Source organism: Gossypium arboreum, chromosome 12, assembly GCF_025698485.1.
Source record: "Gossypium arboreum isolate Shixiya-1 chromosome 12, ASM2569848v2, whole genome shotgun sequence".
NCBI classification, from domain to species: Eukaryota; Viridiplantae; Streptophyta; class Magnoliopsida; order Malvales; family Malvaceae; genus Gossypium; species Gossypium arboreum.
In genome coordinates this window covers 1,110,549-1,135,703 of record NC_069081.1, presented here as the reverse complement: position 1 = coordinate 1,135,703, position 25,155 = coordinate 1,110,549, and the positions used below count along the sequence as shown (strand labels likewise).

The following is a 25,155-nucleotide window of genomic DNA, read 5'->3' as shown; positions in this document are numbered from 1 at the left end:
GAGATCCAAACACATTAGAGTAATTGTCGTTGCGAGGATTTAGCTTTGGTGGTAATCCCGACAATACTCTATGAGTTTATATTGCGAGGATTTAGCTGGACTGGTAATCCCATTGCAAGGTTGAGGTTCATGGAGTGTGCTCTCTGAAATGGAAATGTCGCACATGAATATGAATTGACGGACGGAATTGTACACTAAAAGTGTACCTCTGAAAATCCATCGAAATTCGATAAATTTAACAGGATAAATATGGAAAAATAACAAGGAAATGGAAATCATGGTATTGACGAGCTCATCAATCATAGTATATATTATTGGTACATGGAAATTATTGTACTAACTTGAATGTTGAGTTTGTGCATATTAGGGTAATAATGCATTGAATGGATATATGAATGTTTATTATATTGTATTGAAAATATTAGGTAAGTATAATTCTTGTTACATGAGCTTACTAAGCACAAAGTGCTTACCCCGTTTCCTTTTTCCCTGTTTTGTAGTGTTAAGAGCTCGGAGGTCGGATTTAGTCGGAGACACATCACCTTTATCAACCTCGGATTTGGTATATAAAGAAACTTTATTTTGGAAATCAATGGCATGTATAAGCTAACAAAGTAAATGTTAACGTGAAATGAATGTAAAGTTAGCCATTAGTATGGTTAACAAACCTGATTATAGATATGTGATGACGTTATCTTATATAAATGCATGAATCTATCATGAAAATATGTTGAATTGAAAAAAAAAAAATTAATTCGTAAACTCCAGTAATGCCTCGTACCCTATTTCGGCAATGAATACGGGTAGGGGTATTACAATTCATGTATTTTGTAACATTCATTTAGTCACATAAACATTTACTTCATTCAAATTAAATATAACATTCAATTCAAACATGTTAATATACATAAATAAGTTACATGAACTTACCTCGATAATAATTTGAACAAGAAAATCTATTAATCCGAAACTTTCTCTTTTCCTTGATCTAGCTTTGAATTTGTGTTATTCGGATCTATATAAATGAATTCAATCATCAATTTCTCACAATTCATATTCTATTGAACTCAATTTACATCCTAAGAAAAATTACCATTTTACCCCTAAACTTTTTATAAATTTGAATTTCATCCCTAGGCTCGGAAAATGAAATTCATGCAATTTACTCCTTATTCCAAGCCTCACCAAAATTTCAATATAAAATTTACAGCACTTGCATTCTATAAAATTCAGAATTTTTCTTCAATTTTCACAAATTTATAATTTAGTCCCTAAATCACAATTTTATAAAAATTCACTTTATAAAAGTTGTTTATCTATCAACAACCTTTCATCTTCTACCATAAATTTCAAATTTTCAGCATATTCATCCATGAAAAAAATTCTATACTTTGATAAATTTTCAAATTAATCCCCCAAATAGATAGATTAGACTATCATGGTTTCAAAAATATAAAAATTACTAAAAACGAGGCTTGAATACTTACCCAATTATGTGAAGAAAGCTTGTTTTCTCTTTCCTAGGGTTTCCATGGAATATTTGAGGAAGAAGATGATATAAAATGATTTTTATTTCTTATTAATTATTTATCATCCATTAATTTTTCTCTTTTCCAATTTAGTCCTTACCCTTTTTAATTTTTCCATGGATGAATCATCAAAAATATCTACTAACTTTTCTTTAATGGTCTAATTACCATATAAAGACCTCAAGTGTTGAATTCCATTGCTATTTGATCCTTCTAGCTTCTAGAATCCAACTTTTGCATTTTATGCAATTTGATCTTATCCGTAATTAAGCACAAAATCGATAAAATTTTCTTATCAGAATTTTCTTATGAAATTCCTATCAAAAACTAACCATGCAAAAATATAAAAAAAATTATCTTTCCAGCTCGGATTTGTGGTCCCGAAATCACTGTTCCGATTTCACTAAAAATGGGCTGTTACATACTCAGTGCAATCCTATGGCATGCCAATTATATCTAACTCAGCCTGACTAGTTAATAGGGTATCCAATTTTAGTTCCATTTATAATTTAGTACACATCAATTTTTCAATCATATGCACAATAACAATTCAATTCATTAACATAACATGTATATTTCATATCATTCAATAATATTCTCAATCAATTCCATGGCATATCTCATATCTCAAATAATATATGTTATTTTCTATTTTATTCAATTTAGTTCTCTATTTTGAGAATTCGCATTTAAACTCGATCCAACAACTTATATAATTACTATATACTTACCTTAGTACTCTCGTATACATGTAAACATGAAAATGCAAACAATTTATACGACTTAAATTATAAATGCACAAATCAAAATTTTTAATTACTTGTCGATCACTTTTGTTTTTCCTTTCCCTCTAGAAATTTTTGATTCGATGTTAACTATGAATAATCATAAAACACATCCCAATATCAAATTCCAATTGAAACAAAATCAAATACCAATTTTTTTTACAAATTTTGCAAATTATTCAATTTAGCCACTAAAACCAGGACAATTATAATTTTCAATTTAAAGCCTCGGATTAAATTTCGATTCCACCAAAACTCATTAGGGACCCTCTATTTTTTATTCATACCAATAATTCATGATAGTTTTTCATTTTATTCAATTTGGTCCCTAATGTACGAAACTAACAATTAAGCTTTACAATTTAGTCATTTTCATATACTAAGCTTAATTTCTAACGATTTAACACCAAAATCATTCAATTCTCTACCATGAAAACTTTATAAAAATTTAAATTTTTGCAAATTAGTAAGCTCTTGTGATTCAATTTCCATAAAAATCAAAGAAAAATGGTTAGAGACTTACTTGAAATTAGAGCCAAAAGCTTGAAAACCCTTGGCTATGGAGTTTCTCTTCTTTTATTTCTTTTTAACCGGTGGAGAAAAAGTAATTTCCACCAATATACATGTATATATTAGGATTAATTTATAATTTAATTTAATTAATCATATTTTTACTAATTAATCCTTAATCAAACTAAGTTAATAGCTAATTAAGCATGTCGTCCACTAACATATGAGTTAACATGGTATAATTGCTGTTTTGAAACTTCGGTTAATTGTAATTTAAGTCATCAATCCATTTACTAATTTAATATCTATAGTGGTTGGGCTTTACAATTTAGTCCCTGGGACCTAATTAACCATAATCTTGACTAAATTTGACTATCCAAATTTCAATTTATTAATACACTAACTCTATAAATATCTCTATTAAATATTTATGGACTCAGTTCCCAGAAATGGGATCCCAAAATTGCCTTTTCTGACACCACTAGAAATTGGGTCGTTACACAACCACACAACCTCAAAGCACCATTTCATTCCTATAAATACAACTATCGTCCCCCAGCTTATTATCAAACTCCATCTTCTAGCCCTTGATACTGTTAAAGCCTCACTTAAAACTTAATAAAAATTCAACCAATAAATTGTGTAACAACAACCATGCTTCAAAGAGAAAGAGGGAGCTCCAAATTTAGTGAACTTAGACTTGTGAAATCAGGAAGAAAAAATTTAAAATGAAAAAAAAAAAGAAATTAAAAGGAGAAAGAAAGAGAGAAGTCTCATCCTTACGGCTTGGGTGTTATGATTAGTAATATAATTTGTATAAAAAACTTAGTGGTTGTCATGTTTGATTTTGTATAATCTGGCAAAGGCAACCCCTAAAATTTTGATTTTTTTTTGAAATTCTCATTAATCTACAATTTTTTTATTTGACCAATAAATTTGTATTAAAAGAAATTCTCATTAAATTCTTAAATTTGTATTAAAAGAAACTCTCATTAAATTCTTACATGTTTTAAAAATTTTACTAGACTCCCAAAAACTAATAATTTGATTAATGATATATTACCTAAAATGAAAATTGATGACTTTTTTTAAAACCAAATAATTTATTATTATCTCGTTCACTTACATTATGTAAATTATATATTTTTGGTACATTAAAATAAAATATAAAATTATCTAAAGTAGAATGCAAAAAGTTCCTTGCCTATGTTTGAGCAACATTGCTCGTCGTTTCCTTAGGAGATTGAGCAAGCAACCAAGAAAGTCCGAAATAAGTAGACATAAGACTTTATTCCAATGGACCTGTCCATGGAAGAAACAATTTCTGGGAAAGAATTATTTAAAGAGAAAATTATGGCTAATGTTGAGAGCAATGGTGGTGTTGCAGATTTGATTGAGGAAAATGATGATATTGTATTAATAGAAGGTGATTTTAGAGTATCAACAGATGATCCATATCCTGATGTTTTTCTTTTTAACTGTGTGCAGGAAATATTAAAAAAAGCATGGAGCAAACGGTGATGGTGAGACTACTGGGTAAAGCGATCGGTTATAGAGCACTTCTTAATAGAATACAAGCCCTTTGTAAACCTACAGGTTCGTTCCAGGTGATTGACGTCGAGAATAATTACTTTTTGGTAAAATTCTCAATCATCCAAGATTATACTAAAGCATTGACAGAGGGTCCTTGGGTGGTGTACGGTAATTACCTAACGGTTTAACCTTGGAGCCTCGATTTTTTCATGTAAGAACAACATCCCTCTAAAATCGTAGTGTGGATAAGGATGCCAAGTCTTTCGTATAAATTTTATAATAAAAAAACTCCTAAGATATCTAGCAGGGACATTGGGGAAAGTGATCAAAGTGGACTATAACACTGAAAGCTCAGGACAATGGAACTCCTTACTGTGTTGAATATGAGGGGCTGTCATCAATTTGTTACCAATACGGATGCTATGGACATACTCAAGAAAACTACTTGAAGTTGATTAAAAACATGGAGATGAGTCATCCCACAGCGAGTACGACTAAACCCTCACCACCGATGGCAAAAAAAATGGTTGCTGGTCATAGTTGTTTCAATCCATGAATGCAAGCTCAGGGCAAGAAAAGAAGACCGATGTAGCAAAAAATTCTCGTTTTGATATCCTCACTAATTTAAAAGAAATAGGTTTTGAGGAAGATAACCGAGGATATGAAAGCAAAAAATTTGGTTCTCTAATGGAAACAAAAAATGTTAAGAGCACATTGAAAAGGAAAAATAACCAAAAAATGGAAGGCTCATCAACTATAAACAAGGGAAAGAATAAAAAAACATGAGGCAATTGTGCAATTAAGAGAAGAGGACATAGTGGTGGGCCAAGGATTTGATAAGACAAGTAGTGGGCCAAAGAATCAAAATGACATTTTGGAAGATGTAACAGGTGGGCCAAGTGGGACCAAGTCAAATGAAATTATATGCAAAAGCCCGATCATTATTGAAAAACCCATAAGTTTAAAAGTATGTGTCACAAAGTGGTTATAATTAAAAAGGGTACTGACTAAAATATATCTGACCGTAGTGTGTATGGGTCATGCAAAACAAAAAAAGCTACGGTTTTAAACATAAAGCAATAACCATGAAGGAAATCACTAAGAAAGGCATAAGGTACGTAAAAGGGTGGAACACAAAAAACCGTCTACTCAAGGTATGACAGAATTGGTAGAATCAATTTTGAACGAGCTTTATGTGTTGGCTAAGGCTCTCGATTTCGAATTCAAGCACGAAGTTCCTATGGAAGTAGTGCTTAGGGAGTTCGATAGTTTAGGCGAGAATAATATGTTAGAGGATTCAGTTGTGTGAGATCAAACACAATATGGACAGGATGTCGTGCAAAGAATAGATGTAAGTATTGAAGTTGCAGGTTTGCCACATTCACAGCAAGTGTGCCCTTCTCTTTTAGTTCTTCTTTTTTATAGATATAAAAATTTTATGCTGGAACTAGCAAGGGGTATGAAGTCCCAAATTTTATGTTGTTTTAAAGAATATTTTGCAGTTATAGAAACAAAATATAATAGTGTTGATGGAAACAAGATTTAGTGGGGGAAGGGTTGACGATATCATACAGAAAACTTCTTTTGCTTATTCATACATGATTGAATTGAAGGGTTTTTCGGGAGGTATCTAACTTTTCTAGAGGGATAAGATGGTAGTAAAGATTATTAAGATTTTCAATCAATTAATCCATTGTCGGGTTCTTAGTCAAGGTATGAAAAAGAGTTTTTTATTCACTACGATATATACGAGTCCTGATGTAGGAAAACGAAAACTATTATGGAACCAACTTGCATCCTTGACTCCCTAGGATTGCATATTGTGGTTCATTAGGGTTGACTTAAATATTATTGTCTCTAGTGAGGAAAGGAAAGGAAGGGTAGAGAATCATGTGGACATTGACCATTTATTCCGTGATTTCTTGTTTGATAATGGTCTACTCGATATGAGGTTCAAAGGTCCGACTTTCACTTGGAGTCAAGGCTCACTTTTTCAGTGCCTAGACAGGTTCATCTGCAATACTGATTAGATGGAGAGCTTCCCTGATTCCTCTATAGCTCATCTTCAACATATTGGTTTTGATCGATTTGTTTATCTCCAAGTGTGCAGTCCTCATCCATTAAAAGAAGGCCATTTTGCTTTATTTTTAGTTGGTTGAACATGAACAATTTGATTCGGTGTTGAAAGATTCTTAGGCTTTGGATGTTGATATGGTGACTAATATAAACAACTTCAACTCTAAAATCAGGATGGATGGCGGTAAAAATTGACTTGGAAAAAGCTTATAATAGATTTGATTGGGGATTCATCGAAGATATGTTAACTGACATCGCATTCTAAGTGCTATTCAAAATATTATTATGCATTGTGTTAGCTCATTAACCATGCATGTGATTTGGAATGGGAATCTATCTGTGTCATCAATCCGTCTCATGGAATAAGACAATGTGATCCTTTATCACCCTATCTTTTTGTACTTTGTATGGAGCGATTGGCTCATCTTATTAATGTGGAAGTCCAGAAAGGAGTGTAGGGACCTATAAGACTTTCAAAAGACGGGCATAATATTTTTCACCTCCTTTTTGTAGATGATTTAGTTTTATTCAGTGAAGCGACGATTGAACAAATGGTGCTTTTAAAAAGAGTGATTGAAAACTTTTGTGTTAGCTCTAGGCACAAAGTCAATGCATAAAAAACTCAGATATTTTTCTCTAAAAATGTTCTCTAGGAGTTGAAAATGTAGATCAACTTTGGTATTGGTTTCTCTCATGTGGACAACTTGGGGAGGTACGCAGGGATTCTGCTTTTACATCAAAGAGTGAAAAAAGTCATTTTTCAATACCTCATCGATAATATGATGAAAAATTAGTAGGGTAGAAGACTAAACTGCTGTCGCTAGTTGGGAGGATTACGTTGGCTAAAGCTATTTTAGCAGCTATTCCTATTTATGCTATGTAATCGATAGTTATTTTGAAGCGAGTCTTATATGAAATGGAGAAGATCATTTTAATTTTGTATGGGGGAACACTGAGGAGAAAAAAGAGCGTAATCTGGTTAAGTGGGATGATATTTGCAAAGATACAAAACAATGGGGCCTTAATTTCAAGAAGCTCGACTGCCTCAATAACGCTTTCCTCGTGAAGATTGGTTTTAATATTATCAAGAACCCCGAGTAATTTTGGGTTCAAGTGTTTAAATCTAAATACAAATAGAAGGGTGACCTACCTACTGTTTTATCTGCTAGAAATGCGTCACGATTATAGAAAGGGATAGGTTGCGTTTGGAGTCATTTTGAGATGGTATTATATGGAATGTTGGGAATGGATCGTATATGGATTTTTGAAGAGATTATTGGGTTAAAAATTGGGGACCACTTATTAATGTGTGTACTCAATCCAAAAATGTCCCTATAAAGCATGTTCCTGTTAAAAATATTGTTAAGTCGAATGGGGAGTGGAATTGGTCTGCGGTTAGTCTATCCTTACCAACCCAGGTTCTTTTGAGCATTTCTTCTTATTCATTTTTTGATGTGGATGACTTGATTGGGTGGCGGCATGAGAAGAAGTCTACTTTCTTCGTTCGTTACTCCACTAATTGCAGAATGGAAATGGCTAGAAACTGTAGCATTTGGCATCAAATTTGGCATAATCTAGGACCTCAAAAGGTACGTGTTTTTTTTTTTTGCCTGGCTTTTTTTAAAACAAGATCCTCACTAATGAGAACCAAGTGAGAAAACACCTAACTTCGGATGCAAGTTGTAAGATATGTGGAAGCCTATCTGAAAGCGCCGATCACGTGCTACATATGTGTACCCCAACTGTAGCAACTTGACATTTGGTGATTAAGGCTGTAAAGAGATGCAAGTTTTTCTCTATTGGGTTCGCAAAGTGGTTCGAGATTAATCTCTCTGACCCTCGATATTTTGCTTGTGATCCTACTGACTGATAGTCAATTTTTAGCATCATATGCTAGCAGCTTTGGATCAAAGGAACAATTATGTTTTTAATGCAGATTTCGTGGAAAGTGGAAATGTCTTGAAGAAGAGCTATCACATGAGGGAGTATTATCTGGCATCCAATTGTGTGCTTGTAAGTCTGTCGAGGCATACAAGTTGTAAAATTTACAGGTTAATAATATGGATTCCGCCAGATGATGGATGGCTAAAAGTGAACACAAATGTTGTTGTTTGTAATGGAATTAGGCATGTGTCAACAGGTGGACTAATCTATGACAAGCATGGGAAATAGATTGCTGGTTTTTCAAGAAATATCGGTTGTTGTTCGGTCATCACTGCCGAACTTTGGGTTGTATTGGAATATCTCCAATTAGCCTTGAATCTTAGGCTTGAACAAGTAATTCTTAAGATGGATCGTACTGAAGCGATCCAAGTGATTCAAACAACTGAAGCAGATCAATAATATTCTACTTTAAGTTGAACCATCAAGAATCTACTACAACTTCCTTGGATGGTTAGGATTGAACATATCTTCAGAGAGGGTAATAGGGTTGCTGATAGTTTGGCTTCAATGGTGTTCTCAAGATTGTTGGGGAGATATATTTTCATACAACCGTCGGATGAAGTGCTCAAATTACTGTAAGATGACTACTCTGGAATGGCTTGGTCTCATTTGGTGTAGTTATAAATTATTCCTTCCTCTTGTACCAATATATATTTGTATCCAAATACTCAAAATTACATGACTTTAACTCTTCACATTTTGTCAATAAGTTTAAAAGCTTAAATATACTAAATATATGAAGTAGAATGCAATCGATTGATGAGTTGGGAACAAAGTACAAATGTCTGTCGGTTACCTATTTTACTTTTACTAAAGTCGGGTTTTAAACGATTCCGCGGAAATTTTTATCAATTTCCCAGCACGCTTTATTTCGTGGTTAAACACAACAAAAGGAAATCTCATATAATAATCTTTGTTAATTATTTTTATAAAATATATGTTTCTTTTATTAATTTATAATATCAGTAAACAATAAAAAGAAAAGTTCAATTTTATCTCCTATGTTTATTCGATTTTTTTTTAAAATTTGTCTTATTTTTAAATTTAGAAATTTAATCACTTTATTAGTCTGATGTAAAATATTAAAAATCAATTGAATTTTAATATTTAATTAAATATTTGAATTTCAAAAGGTCACCCTCGAACTTTATTAATAATGTTATAACTTGTCTTTAGTTTTGGACTAGATTATTAAAACTAAAATTTGGACTAGATTATTAAAACTAAAAACAAAGAGATTGTATATAAAAGGGTTGATGTGATTTTTTTTATGTAAATCTAGTAATTAGGTCTATTGTGGTTGGTGTAGTTGGTTTCGTATCGGTTCTCGTAGTTCTAAATTCTAATAATAAATTAGTGCAATCAATTTTCTTTTTCGCACTGGTTAAATTTTTTGTCTGTATTGATTGTAATGATCCATTTCACTTAATTTCAATCACTCTGGTCGAAACATTGTGTACTGATTAGTGTATGAATAATATTAAAAAAATATAAAATTTCTATTTTTTTATCTTTATGATAATAAATAATAAAAATTTTTATTGAAGCATTGTGCATCCGTCGATTCATAAATATTTTATTTTTGAAATTTATGTATTGTAATTCATTTAATATTTGTAAATATTTCTATCGCATATAAATTTTTTTAAAAATATCAATAAATTCATAATGATACATCGAAGCAAATTGGTATAGATATGCACCAATTCTTATATAATCATTCATCCGTGTGGTATTGACCAGTGATTACTTTGATTTTGCTACTTGTATTTTTTGGTCAACTTTAGTATTTAAACTTGATAACTTTTTATTTTATTTTATTTTATCTTGAATTTGAATTTCATTAAATTACAATCAAGTGACACTGAGCTTGTAGATGAAACTTAAAAATATATATAATTTTGTTTAGATTTTATATAAGTTTTTAAAAAATCCAAATGATGATAAAATACGATTTTAAAGTGTTATGTCATCACATTTTATAGAACTATAGGTATTAAAATAGATCTAATTGTTAAGTTTAAGTGTCAAAATTGATTAAAAGTAATAATCACTAAAATGAATCAAATTGTCTAAGGGCAAAAAATTACATATGTATGGAAAAGGCATAATGATAAATTTAGCTTTCAATGTCTGTACTTTTTTTTTTATCAATTTGGTTCTTATTTTTTTAGTTAAATTTGGCCTTTCACCTTTCAAAAAAAAAATTATATAGCTTTTTTATTGAAAATTTTGACTAAAATATTATTTTTAACAATGTTGGCATGACAACTTGTTCAGCAGTCTACACGTACTTCATGCTGACACGACACCATTTGTTATATATCAACAAATAATTTAAAAATTATAGAACATTCAAAAAAATAAAAATATATAAATAGTTCATAGTAATTCAAAAAATTAACATGAACACTATAGTAAAACAGGTTTTTAGCGACATTTTTTTGGACCTATAGTGGCGTTTGCTAAAACTTGCGGCGTTTATGGGGTAAAATGCCACAAGAGAGTCGAGCATGTTGTGGCATTTGTAGCTAGAAACGCCACAAAAGATCATGTTCTTTAGCGGTATTTGTAGTAAAAGCGCTGCTAAAGATTATGTTTTATAACGACGTTTGTGGGAAAATGCCACTAACATTAACAGATTTTACCGACCCATTTTATTTCATATAGAACCTGAATTTTCAACATTTTTTCCTATCACGTCAAATCCAACAACAAACTTCAAATCTAAATGATACTATCATGAAATAAATATGTATATGATCTAAATTAATAACTGAAATAACAAAATATATTCAAAAGTTATATTGTTAAGCTATTCTCACAATAAGAAAACAAAAGTCTAAAATGGTAGGTTCTGCGATTGATTCTGCTGGAACATCTTCATCATATTTTGAAGTTGTAGCTAGAGTTCGTCATATTTTCTTATTGCCTCTACTGCCCCTACTGCTGCTTCTACTTCTCTCGCTGCTGCTTCCGCTTTAAGTTGAGCAATGTGCTCAACTGTGCTCACTTGCATCTGAGCCATCTCGTCTCTTAACCTCTGAACTTCAGCTTGAGCCTGATTCATCGAAGGCATGTACTGCTGCAAGTTGGATCCAAAATATTGGGTTGGGCTAATGAAAAATCCTTGAAATCGAACCCGACCATACCTTTCAGGACCCAAAACTTTAGTAATAACTCGGTTATCAATGTCGTCCAGATTAACAGAACTATCACTTGAAGCCGTAGCTTCATACCCCGCCCTTTTATCCTTTAGTTTCTCCTAATAAATCAATTAAGGAGTTAGAAGCGAAATATATAATCAAGCAAATGCAACATAACTTGACATTATTTGCATTACAAATGGCGAATTAAACCATTATAATTAAACATGATAAATATTTAAATTTATTCAAATTTTATTAAGTAAATATACCATAATTTCTGCAACTTCAGTAGTCATAGAAGATTCATCTTTCTTTCTATGTGTAATGTCAAAAAGCTGAAGGCATCCAACTTTTTGACCAGACAACAATTCCTACCATATAGTAGGAAAAATATTATTTAGTAGAAAGTAATTAATATTTGACACAATTAATACATTCAAAATATCTTGTCATCAGCTACACAAGCAAAACTTTTTGACCCAGCTGTGTGCTTGAGTTTTTATTTTTGCCTACTTGTAGTTCCAACTTGCTCACGATCCTACCTTACAAAATTATTATTACATATATAGTAAATACTATAAATTGGAAGTACGTAATACCTCTCATTTCTTTAAATTCCAAAATTTAATTGTACCTTCTCGTTGGTATCTCAGCATTCCCGGCGGGACATTTCGCAATTTCTCTTTGAGGCTTCTATTTTTCTTAAAATATTCCTTTTTTAAAGTACTTTTATGATCTCTCTATTTCTTTGCTAATGCTTTTTTCACATAATTATCTGAGACTTCTAAAGTAAATCTTTCCTGCAAAAAACACAAGTTTAAAAAGTAAATACAAATGAAAATTAAACCAAAGTATTATAAATTACATTCACATTATTACCTTAATATTATCCAGAGCATGATTTTTGTTACTATCAGGCAAATGATGCCATGACTCGTAGTTGATTGGCAACAAATTGACATTTCGTGCTATAATGCCCAAGTATCCTGCTAAAACTCGAGCTTTTGATCCAATAGGCTGACCATGACTGTTTCTAGATGCTTTGACACGTTCTACAGAATTTAGATTGTATAAATCCTTTAATAGCATACGTCCTCGAGTTTTGGGCCTCCCACATTTTCAACTAAAAAAATTGGATATGATAATATAAGAATTTGAAACAAAAATTAACAATAAAAGTCAACATGCATGTAAATTAAAGTTAACATTAATTTGAATTTTTACAGGTTCTTCAACTGTATTCAGAACATTCGAAGATCCAATAGCAGTTTATTAATCACTATTTGTTTCTTCCGAATTTAGAGGAATTGGAATAATATTTAGATCTCGCAATCTTCTTCTAGGCATATTATCTGCAATACATATAAAATAGTTGAAATATCAGTAACTAATAATAATAATAGTAATGAATATATTTAACAAGATCAATATTTAAATTATAATATTACATATAATTAAAAAAAATGTAAAATCTTACTACATCATGATTAGTAAATATCTTCATCCACATCCTGATAAACCCATTGAAATTGTGTACTAGCATTAGAGATAGTGTCATTTAAGTTTTGTTTTGGAAAAGGCAAAGTTTTTGATCTTTCGTCGATGTCATCTCTACTTCCATTGCTCATGTCAAAAAAGTCTCTAGGGGTGTTACGGAGTACAACGTACCAACCTTCATCAGTTGGATCTTTCAAGTAAAAAACTTGTTTGACTTAAGAATAAAATACATACGGCTCGTCTATCAATTGTTGTTCAGTGTGAATTAATTGAGAGAAGTTCACAATTGTAAAACCAAATTGATCTTTTTTAATTTCACGAGTAATATTAACATCAGCCCAATCACATCGAAATAAGACAACCTTCCCTTTGCCATAGTAATCCAACTCAATAATGTCCGTAAGAAGTCCGTAATACTCTACATTTCCCTCAACAGGATTACTGTCCCTAACACTAGCATAACTTGTAATTGAATAATTAACAACTATTTCACAATTTTGAGTCCTCCTCAATCTTTTGCGAGATTTTGTATAAAACCTAAATCCATTAATGAAGAAGGCATTATATCTTTTTACTACTCTATTTGGATCTTGGGAAAACCATTTAATTTCTCCATTGACGTCCTTTTCACTCTAAACCTATTGAACTGAAAGTAAATTGATTAATTATAATGTTATATGAAAATATTATTATTTGTCATCAAAAGCTTCAATTGCATACTGTCTGCCCTAACCATTCATGAAAAGATTCTGTGAATAACTTATGAATCTCTCGATGTTGTTGTAACACCCCAAACCCGGCCCAGACGTTGTGACCGGATCCAACATGCCACATCGAAGCGTTCAAAACATTTTATATTGTTGATCCAGAAAAACTTACTTAGTGTTTTAAAAGATAATTTCATTATAGGTTAAAGTGAATGGAAGTTGTGCACCAGGTAGGAAACCGGAAAAGAGGTGGTGAGTCCATCGGACTGCTTAAGTACCAAGCTCCCTTCGGATCCAATCCTAGACATGCATACCGCCATTGCCACACCTTAACGTCATGGATATTTCTATGAAACCGATTTGATTAAGTCATTTTAGGAAAAGTGATTAATTTTGGAAAATACTTTCATTCGGAAGCTTTGCTTGTTGTCGTGTTATTTTGAAATCAATTGTTGTTTTTGAAAAGCGCCTAAAGCTATCCAATTTCAACGTTAAATATAAATATTACCTATCTTAATAAAACATATAAAACCATCAAAAAAAATAAGCGGCCTTATTACATTTAAAAGCCCAAAACCTCAAACGCAATTAAAAGGATGTCCAGTTCACGGAAGAAAATCAAACTTTCGAGCGGGTGGCCACTCAATTCCCTCACGACTCCAAGCCCATTATGGTTGGGGATTACCTGCGTGGATGAAAATAAAATGGGTGAGTTTGGGGAAACTCAGTGTGTAAAATAACCCAACCATAGTCTAAATTAGCTCAACCTACAAAAACAAAATAAGTTGGCCTTAGCCTAGAACAGAAATTCAGAATAAAGCCCATAGGCCCATAATAGAACAGAACAGATATTACATGTTTATGCAGAAACCCAATCAAGATTCATCCATAACACCCCCGTACCAGCCTTACACCATGTGGGGAGACTACTCGACCCATCCAACCGCTACACACCACAGAAATCGCAGCGAGGCTGCCAGATATTGTGACGAAGTCACCAGATATAGATATTGTGGCAGAGCCACTAGAACAGATATATGTGGCAGAGCCACCAGATCAGATAATCGTGGCATAGCCACCGAAGCAGAATATATGTGGCGAGCCACCGGATCAGATAATTGTGGTATAGCCACCAGGACGCTTCCTCCATAATATAACCCATGTCCCCATGCAACAGATATATAATCATGGCATACATCATACAGAATCAGATCGTCATGCTTTTTAGTTAAAATTAACCTTAGGGGTATAACGGCAATTTTGTACCTAGGGGTATAACAGTAATTTTCCATACATAGGGGTATTATAGTAATTTAGCTGCTTTTAGGGTTTTCATGCATATCCTAACTATTTACGTACTATCAGAACACTTACCACGCATACTTACCGAATTGGGCCCGTTGGCCCATGAACCCGATCTTTGGCCCATTAAGCCCAAATTATCAAAATGTCTGAAATCGCGTCTTTTGCGGTTTATTACTTTAGATTACCAAATATACAAACCCAACTATCTTACAGTATTCGTACACTCGCAAATTCCCAAAATACCGACTTTTCGGCATTTTCGCTTTTAGGCTTTTGCCAATCTAGTCTATGAGAGGTGTCGATTACACACATTTGCGACGATATCTTGACGAGATCCACACACAAAGCGCCTACAATTGGATTACTAACACATTAATCTAACTATTCAAATACGAACTACGTATTAACCCCTTACAATATTGACCAACCACACCTACGGATCATAGTAAGCTTATAAGAAATCAATAAGCAACTCATTAACAAATTTTTGTCAATGTTTACCACATAATCATAATCTCACCGCAAGTTGTCTTCACGAACAACAGTCACTAAATCATTTATAAGCTGAGCTACGAAACTCCAAATCAAGTGCCATTAATTTTACGAAAATAGACTCATATATCTTCTATCCATAAAATTTTCAGAATTTTTGGTTTAGCCAATCAATTCCAGATTTTTCTTAAAGTTTTCCATGTTTCACTGTTTGACTAATCTGACCACTCTTCATTTTAATTCATGACCAAATGCTCACAACACAACCCAAAACCAAAATATGCTTCAAGAGTTAACGTAGAATCAAGAAGAACTCATGAACATCAAGATAGAAGCAAACTACCATGAACTTACCTTCAATTTTCTTCCCCAAGTGACCGAACATTCAAGAGCTTTCTCCTCACCTTTCTCTTCTCTAACTTTAGGCTATGATGAACAAAGATGGACAAAACTTTGTTCTTTTCACCCTTTTCTTTTAATAAAATTTCATATTTCATCCATTTAATTCTTTAATACAAAAGACATGAAATTCCCATCATGGAACATTTACCTAAACCATTATCATGGAACATTTACCTAACCCATTATCATGGAATATTTACCTAATCCATTATCATGGAACATTTACCTAACCCATTATCAATTTGTACCATGAATTATGGATATCAAGTGCTCATATTGTCTACAACAACATGATGGCTGACCACTTCATGTAAAATGGGAGGTTTGTCATGCAAATCCTCCTATTTTGCACTCCTATTTATTTGGCCACTTCAATTTAGCCTATAGCATTTTCAAACATTTTCACATAAGTCATATTTCATAATTTCACCCCCTTTTTCTTATGGAACAAAAAAAAAATTAACTAAAATTACAGGGTTCTATCTTAAGCTTGGGCCTTCTAGAGGCCCACTAACATAATTAAACCTATGCCAACATTCACAAAATTCCCGAAAATTGGGGCGTTACAGTTGTAATCTTCGGGAGCGTGAACAAAATCTCAAGACTTATTTAAACTCACTATGTTAAAAAGTGGATTACTTAGTAGAAAATAAACAAAGAAAAAGATGAATATTTATCAAATTCTAAAACTTACTTGCGTAATGGTTCAATTGAATCGTGGTGAAAAATAACATATTGATGTGCTTGTACCCAAGATCTATCATCTAAGTATGCAATTTCAACTTTACCGATTAGTTGTCCATAACTTTCAATAGATAAGTTTTAGCTAAGTTATGATTAGTGAGCCCAACATTTCTACTTGGTCTATTCAGTCTTGTTTCAACATCTTCTAAATATCTAGAGTAGAAAGTCATACAATCCTCTACTAAGTAACCTTCAATAATTGATTATTCTGGATAATGCTTATTACGACAGTAAGACTTCAATTTGCATAAGAACCTAAACACGATATTTAACATTATCAAAAGTTGTAATTAAAGGTATATTCATGAATGAACAAAAACTTTGCAAAACATCCATCGATAGGAAATTGGTCCACCAAGTTTTGCTTCATGAGGGAGATGGATTAGCAAGTGCACCATAATTGTGAAGAACGAATGTGGAAATATATTCTCTGAGTTGCATAAAGTCAATGCACCTGGATCTTGTACTTTCTCAAGTTTTTCAATAATCAAAACTTGGCCACAAATAACTTTCATTATATTAGATAGTTCAATTATATAAGACATCACCTTTTTTGACATACAACAGCGTAAAGCAACTAATAGTAAATCTTGCATCAATATGTGATAATCATGTGATTTTAGGGAATATAGTCTTCGATATTTAAGACTCACACAACGATATAAAAACGCCACCAATATTTGCTTCCATTCGTGTATACATTTGCGATGTGTAGCATAAAAACACTTGCTAAATATGTACTATTTGTGGCGCTATTTCCATAAAGCATACTATATAACAACTTATTATGGCGTTTTTTAGGTTAAGCGCTACTAATGGAATATATTTGTAGCATTTTCAATACAAACATCATTAAAAGTTCAACCTTTGTGGTGTTTTTGATCCAAGCCACTAAAAATCTTGCTAAAAGCTTAATTTGCTATAGTCAAGTACATGTTTATTACTATGTAGGCTACCATGTTAAATAATTTAACATTTTAGTCTATATTTCCATTAAAAAATAAGAATTAGACTTTTTCTAAAAGGTTGATTAAAAGGATGAGGATGAAATTTAACTAAAACAAAAAAAAGGAGCTAAATTGATAAAGTATGTAACTTTAAGGCTAAATTTATAATTATGCTTATAAAAAAACCAAAATGACTAAATTTTAAAGTTCAAATTGTACAAGGGCTAGGACATAATTAAACCACAAGAAAAGAAACAAAGCTAAAAGAGGCCCCGAACCCAGACGTACGGTACTAGAGAGAGAAAGGGGGAGAGTAGAGAGAGAAAGGGGTAGAGAGAGAAGAAAACAAAAAAAGCTCGAATACAGGGAATACCAAAGAATCTCTATCTCTCTTCTTCTTCCCTTTACTCCCAAAATTTCCACTATCGATCGACCTCTCCCCGATTATTCTAGAACCTTCCATTCTTCTTTTTAGAATCTTCCATTTTTTTTCTTAATTTTTTTCTTCTGTGAACTCGGTAAGGTATTACCAAGTATCAGAAGCCGCCCCCCAACAGGAAAAATAGAACCCGTTTCGATGGAGTTATACGGTCGAAACCCGGGACGGAATGGGTCGCAATCGGTTCACCAACCCGAATGGAGCCCCGCCGGTCCCGGAACCGGCCTGGAAGGTATTTTCCGTTGTGTTTTTTCCTCGGTTTTCTACCCGCATTGTAACGATATCACTTCGGTTAAGCTTATTTTTATTTGGGGCTTTAGGGTTTTTACCATGCGGAGTGCGAATTAGGTGTTTTATTCATCTTTCTTTGGTGCACTTGCAGAATCGATGTGGCAATTGTCGTTGAGGGGGGCCGAATCGTACCCGGAACGGCCCGGGGTACCTGACTGTGTTTACTACATGCGAACCGGTTTGTGCGGATATGGTAGCAGGTGCCGTTACAATCACCCTCGCAACCGTGCTGCGGTATATTCCTTTTATCGTTTGCTTCAATTAATGAGGGTTTTCCTTTTCTTTATTTGATTCCGTTGCTGGTTTTTTGCATTGAACTGATATTGAGTTATGGAAATAGCATGTAGAATGTACATTGCTGTTGTTGAATTTGACTGTTATTGGCGACAGATGGGGTGTAACTAAGTATACTTAATAATTTAATATCCGACTATGAAAGTGCAAAATGCACTAGGAATAATGAACTTGCACGGTAGTAGTGGATAAATGAAGCAACCTTCTCTGGTTATAATCTCTATGTGCTGTAACATTTTCAAACATTTTCACATAAGTCATATTTCATAATTTCACCCCTTTTTCTTATGGAACAAAAAAAATTAACTAAAATTACAGGGTTCTATCTTAAGCTTGGGCCTTCTAGAGGCCCACTAACATAATTAAACCTATGCCAACATTCACAAAATTCCCGAAAATTGGGGCGTTACAGTTGTAATCTTCGGGAGCGTGAACAAAATCTCAAGACTTATTTAAACTCACTATGTTAAAAAGTGGATTACTTAGTAGAAAATAAACAAAGAAAAAGATGAATATTTATCAAATTCTAAAACTTACTTGCGTAATGGTTCAATTGAATCGTGGTGAAAATAACATATTGATGTGCTTGTACCCAAGATCTATCATCTAAGTATGCAATTTCAACTTTACCGATTAGTTGTCCATAACTTTCAATAGATAAGTTTTAGCTAAGTTATGATTAGTGAGCCCAACATTTCTACTTGGTCTATTCAGTCTTGTTTCAACATCTTCTAAATATCTAGAGTAGAAAGTCATACAATCCTCTACTAAGTAACCTTCAATAATTGATTATTCTGGATAATGCTTATTACGACGGTAAGACTTCAATTTGCATAAGAACCTAAACACGATATTTAACATTATCAAAAGTTGTAATTAAAGGTATATTCATGAATGAACAAAACTTTGCAAAACATCCATCGATAGGAAATTGGTCCACCAAGTTTTGCTTCATGAGGAGATGGATTAGCAAGTGCACCATAATTGTGAAGAACGAATGTGGAAATATATTCTCTGAGTTGCATAAAGTCAATGCACCTGGATCTTGTACTTTCTCAAGTTTTTCAATAATCAAAACTTGGCCACAAATAACTTTCATTATATTAGATAGTTCAATTATATAAGACATCACCTTTTTTGACATACAACAGCGTAAAGCAACTAATAGTAAATCTTGCATCAATATGTGATAATCATGTGATTTTAGGGAATATAGTCTTCGATATTTAAGACTCACACAACGATATAGAAAAAACGCCACCAACGCTGCTTCCATTCTGTGTATACATTTGCAGTGTGTAGCATAAAAACACTGCTAAATATGTACTATTTGTGGCGCTATTTCCATAAACGCCACTATATAACAACTTATTGCGGCGTTTTTCGGTTAGCGCTACTAATGGAATATATTTGTAGCATTTTTCAATACAAACATCATTAAAAGTTCAACCTTTGTGGTGTTTTTGATCCAAACGCCACTAAAAATGCTGCTAAAAGCTTAATTTGCTATAGTCGAAGTACATGTTTATTACTATGTAGGCTACCATGTTAAATAATTTAACATTTTAGTCTATATTTCCATTAAAAAATAAGAATTAGACTTTTTCTAAAAGGTTGATTAAAAGGATGAGGATGAAATTTAACTAAAACAAAAAAAGGAGCTAAATTGATAAAGTATGTAACTTTAAGGCTAAATTTATAATTATGCTTATAAAAAACCAAAATGACTAAATTTTAAAGTTCAAATTGTACAAGGGCTAGGACATAATTAAACCACAAGAAAAGAAACAAAGCTAAAAGAGGCCCCGAACCCAGACGTACGGTACTAGAGAGAGAAAGGGGAGAGTAGAGAGAGAAAGGGTAGAGAGAGAAGAAAAAAAAAGCTCGAATACAGGGAATACCAAAGAATCTCTATCTCTCTTCTTCTTCCTTTACTCCCAAAATTTCCACTATCGATCGACCTCTCCCCGATTATTCTAGAACCTTCCATTCTTCTTTTAGAATCTTCCATTTTTTCTTAATTTTTTCTTCTGTGAACTCGGTAAGGTATTACCAAGTATCAGAAGCCGCCCCCAACAGGAAAAATAGAACCCGTTTCGATGGAGTTATACGGTCGAAACCCGGGACGGAATGGGTCGCAATCGGTTCACCAACCCGAATGGAGCCCCGCCGGTCCCGGAACCGGCCTGGAAGGTATTTTCCGTTGTGTTTTTTCCTCGGTTTTCTACCCGCATTGTAACGATATCACTTCGGTTAAGCTTATTTTTATTTGGGGCTTTAGGGTTTTTACCATGCGGAGTGCGAATTAGGTGTTTTATTCATCTTTCTTTGGTGCACTTGCAGAATCGATGTGGCAATTGTCGTTGAGGGGGGCCGAATCGTACCCGGAACGGCCCGGGGTACCTGACTGTGTTTACTACATGCGAACCGGTTTGTGCGGATATGGTAGCAGGTGCCGTTACAATCACCCTCGCAACCGTGCTGCGGTATATTCCTTTATCGTTTGCTTCAATTAATGAGGTTTTCCTTTTCTTTATTTGATTCCGTTGCTGGTTTTTTGCATTGAACTGATATTGAGTTATGGAAATAGCATGTAGAATGTACATTGCTGTTGTTGAATTTGACTGTTATTGGCGACAGATGGGGTGTAACTAAGTATACTTAATAATTTAATATCCGACTATGAAAGTGCAAAATGCACTAGGAATAATGAACTTGCACGGTAGTAGTGGATAAATGAAGCAACCTTCTCTGGTTATAATCTCTATGTGCTGTAACAATGCATTAAAACTCTTATATAGTAGTTATTATCATAAGTGGTTTTTTCCCCATATACTTCCATTCATGTGTATATATTTTTGTTGCTTATAACTCATAGGAATTTGATGGAGATGATATTTCTAATGTGATATTTATAGAAGCTAAGTACTTCGAATTACAAGTTATGATTGACATCCTCTGCTCTAGATTTAAACAAATTGCGTGCAACTTATGTCTGTATTTTTTCATCATCTTCCCTAACACTGGTAATATGAGCAGCCCTTTTCTTACACTGTTTCTTAATGACGTGTCTGCTGTTTAGGCTGATTGATCTTTTGTCTTGCACTCTATTTTAAGGCTTTTGTCGGAGATATTTATTTGGTTGTGATGCCATTTAGGTTGAGGCTGCAGTAAGAGCTACAGGGGAGTACCCTGAACGACCAGGGGAACCTGCATGCCAGGTAAAGGAAAAATTGTTTATGGAAAATGCAAAATCGTTGTTAACGAAAGAACCCCTTTGCTAATTAATGCTGGGAAGATCTTTTCTTTCTTTCTTTCTTCTAACTTATGCTTTTGTGGTTGTTGCAGTTTTATTTAAAAACTGGGACTTGTAAATTTGGTGCATCCTGTAAGTTTCACCATCCAAAACATGGAGGTGGATCCTTTAGCCAAGTTCCACTGAATATATATGGATACCCATTACGACCGGTTTGGATGATCTCTTCTTGTTTTCTTTTCTTTCTCAATTTATATTAATCTTTTTGAGTATTCGTAAAACATCCAGAGCTGGTTTGATATGCGTATATAACAGGGTGAGGAAGAATGCTCCTACTATTTGAAAATGGGGCAGTGCAAATTTGGCGTTACTTGTAAATTCCATCATCCTCAACCTGCTGGTACATCAATGCCAGTATCTGCACCTCAATTTTATCAGCCGGTGCAGTCTCCTTCAGTTCCTATGCCTGAACAGTATGGGGGAGCATCCGCCAGTGTGAGAGTGGCTAGGCCTCCACTATTACCAGGTTCATATGTTCAAGGGGCTTATGGTCCTGTACTCTTTTCCCCTGGAGTGGTTCCTATTCCGGGCTGGAGTCATTACTCGGTAGGATAATCAGCATTGTTGCATTAAGGTACTGCCAAAGTATAGGGATTCCTGAAGCTGTTTTTAACTTAATTGGTGCAGGCACCTGTGAGCCCAGTACTCTCTCCTGGTGCGCAACCTGCTGTTGGAGCAACTTCTCTCTATGGACTAACGCAGCTATCTTCTTCAACACCTTCACTTGCAGGACCATATCCTTCCTTGCCCTCTTCCACTGGCCCTTCAAGCAGTAACCAGAAGGATCAAACATTTCCAGAGAGACCCGGTGAACCTGAATGCCAATACTATTTGAGAACCGGTGACTGTAAATTTGGATCAACTTGTAGGTATCATCATCCCAGAGATAGGGTTGTGCCACGAACAAATTGCATCCTCAGTCCAATGGGACTTCCTTTACGTCCAGTATGTTAACACTCTTAATCTCTTTGTCTTAATTTGCCCTTTGTATTGTGTTTTATGCTGAAGATGACATTTTGTTACGTTCCTGGCACTTGGGGTTGGCTTTTATAGGGATCTTGACCTTCAAAATGTTGCACTAGATTAAATGTTTTGTTAGATTAATATATTTAAATACCTCTGACATTGACTTTGACTGCCCTAGAAGTCCAACATTTTGTTTTTTACTTTATCTGCTATGGAGTTGGAAGTTAAGTTACTTAGGGTAAAGAAAGAAAGTGATGACTTTTGGCCATTGCCTTATAAGGGGACATCATCAAGGTTTTATTAATCTTATTAAATATTTTTAGTATGTTTTGGCTAGGAAAAACTAGCATTCAAAGTAGTAGTTATATACTGTGGTCCTTATTTGCACCCTTCCTAATCCAGTGGTGGCTTTGATAAGTTATGGTCTCAGTCACTCTTGTCAACTTGGCCCAATTGAGAAACATGCATACATGTCTATATGAGGTGTATGCGTTTAATCTTTGTTTTTATCTTTGTTTTTATTGTTTGTATTAATGTGAGTCAAGGTTAGTTAAGGAGAGAATCAAGTAGATTCTTCATAATCAAATTTGCATAGAAATATAGAATGGAGTTGTCGTGATTCATTAACTTATTAGATATTTTATCACTAACATAGATCTTTCTACTTTGCTGGTAATATCTGTTATCTAGTCAATTGAGAATGTTTCCTTTTTGCCGCAAAATATTTTTGTCTCTTCTTGAGTTGTTGTATTTGCCTGATAATATACTTACTGAATGACATGCTTACTTCAAGTTGTAGTGTTTTGATTGAAACAGAGATATAAGAATGCTATGTTGAGTCAACAGTTGCAAGTTCTCACTATAGTTTTCACATCCCCTATTTTCCGATGAACTATGACCTTAGTGATCATATGTATTGTAAACTTTATTATAGCAATTATGTACCATCTTATGCTTTAGTAACTCAACTACATGACACAGGGAATGGGGTTTTTGGAGTGATGTCATTTGATTCTTAAATTGCCTTCATGTTTAATTCAATGCAACTGCTTGATCTTATGTAACTTTTCTTTTTTACTATTATTTCATTCCTTATTCATAACAAGGAAATAGGCATTGTCTAAAAGTTAGTTTGGTAACAATTTCATCATGACTTCACCATGTCGATTCATTTTATATCTCAGTCTGTGTGGGTCAAGAAATGATAATTATCTATCCATGACTACTTATTGTGGGAAATAAATTCAATTCAGGCTTAACTTTGGTATTGCTATCTTGAACTGCTAGTTTATTACCTTTACGATTTCATGTTGTTGACATGCAGTGTCTATGCTAAGACATTAGACTTCAGTTTTTACATGTTGGATTTTATTCTTTCTTGTAAACAGGGGGTGCAGCCTTGTTCATTCTACTTGCAGAATGGACACTGCAAGTTTGGGTCCACGTGCAAATTCGACCACCCAGTAGGAGCAATGAGATATAATCCATCAGCATCATCTTTCATTGACATGCCAGTTGCTCCCTACCAATTTGGGTCTTTACTGGCTACATTGGCGCCTTCCTCCTCTTCTTCTGATTTACGGCCTGAGCTGATTTCGTCTAAGAAGGATTCCTATTTGAGCCGAATCCCTTCTTCTGCTAGCACATCTAGTAGTTCAGTTGGTTTGATTTTTTCGCAGACAGGTTCTGTTCCCCTTTCTGATTTGCAGCTTTCAAGTCAGAGTTCGGTTCCACTAAGCAGTAGCAGAAGCACAAGACAGGGTGGTGAGGTTCGTCGCACAAATTGATGTAAAATGCTAGAGCCATTCTTCATTATCTCTGCAGATGTGGTTTTCACCAACCATGATATGCTTTTCTGTTAATAGATCTGAGTAAATTATAGTCAATTGTGCAAAGTTACATTTCTCAGCAGCAAGGCTTATCAACCAATCTGCTTTACCTCAACAGTAGGACTGATTGTATTTAATGCCTAGCTTGTCTTTTTATTATCATCAAATATTATCTGCAATAAGCGTTTGTAGCAAACAGAGTATGAACTACTATTCCTTTCTTCCAAATAATCACAAGATAAAGCGATCATGTCAGGTTAGCTCTGTGACTTAGCATTTCAGCTTGATGTTTTTTTTTTGAACTCATCATTTTGCAAGAGGTGGATTGCAAGTTGCTTAAATGTTCTCCATGCCCTCCCCCACCCTTTCTTTTAGCTGACTTTCAACTTTCCTATTGGTG

General features: G+C 33.7%; 2 protein-coding genes across 2 annotated transcripts; both read left to right on the top strand.

The window, feature by feature from the left end:
* The first annotated feature begins 17,892 nt into the window (after positions 1-17,892).
* Positions 17,893-18,767, top strand: LOC128285644 (zinc finger CCCH domain-containing protein 32-like). Its single transcript, XM_053023496.1, has 2 exons — positions 17,893-18,291; positions 18,442-18,767. Exons 1-2 carry the CDS (start codon positions 18,198-18,200, stop codon positions 18,639-18,641), a joined length of 294 nt encoding a protein of 97 aa, XP_052879456.1. The 5' UTR covers positions 17,893-18,197; the 3' UTR covers positions 18,642-18,767.
* Positions 18,768-20,682: 1,915 nt separating this feature from the next.
* Positions 20,683-25,015, top strand: LOC108476478 (zinc finger CCCH domain-containing protein 32). Its single transcript, XM_017778679.2, has 7 exons — positions 20,683-20,837; positions 20,988-21,130; positions 21,803-21,865; positions 21,993-22,112; positions 22,216-22,506; positions 22,588-22,905; positions 24,315-25,015. The coding sequence occupies exons 1-7, from the start codon at positions 20,744-20,746 to the stop codon at positions 24,711-24,713; spliced, it is 1,428 nt and encodes a 475-aa protein (XP_017634168.1). The 5' UTR covers positions 20,683-20,743; the 3' UTR covers positions 24,714-25,015.
* Positions 25,016-25,155: the final 140 nt, after the last annotated feature.

Bases quoted from the DNA above. Each gene is read 5' to 3' on its own strand.
- LOC128285644 (XM_053023496.1), top strand. From the start codon at position 18,198: ATGGAGTTATACGGTCGAAACCCGGGACGGAATGGGTCGCAATCGGTT. The intron at 18,292-18,441 runs GTATTTTCCGTT...GTGCACTTGCAG, and splicing joins TCCCGGAACCGGCCTGGAAG to AATCGATGTGGCAATTGTCG.
- LOC108476478 (XM_017778679.2), top strand. From the start codon at position 20,744: ATGGAGTTATACGGTCGAAACCCGGGACGGAATGGGTCGCAATCGGTT. The intron at 21,131-21,802 runs GTATATTCCTTT...GATGCCATTTAG, and splicing joins ACCCTCGCAACCGTGCTGCG to GTTGAGGCTGCAGTAAGAGC. The intron at 22,906-24,314 runs GTATGTTAACAC...TCTTGTAAACAG, and splicing joins TGGGACTTCCTTTACGTCCA to GGGGTGCAGCCTTGTTCATT.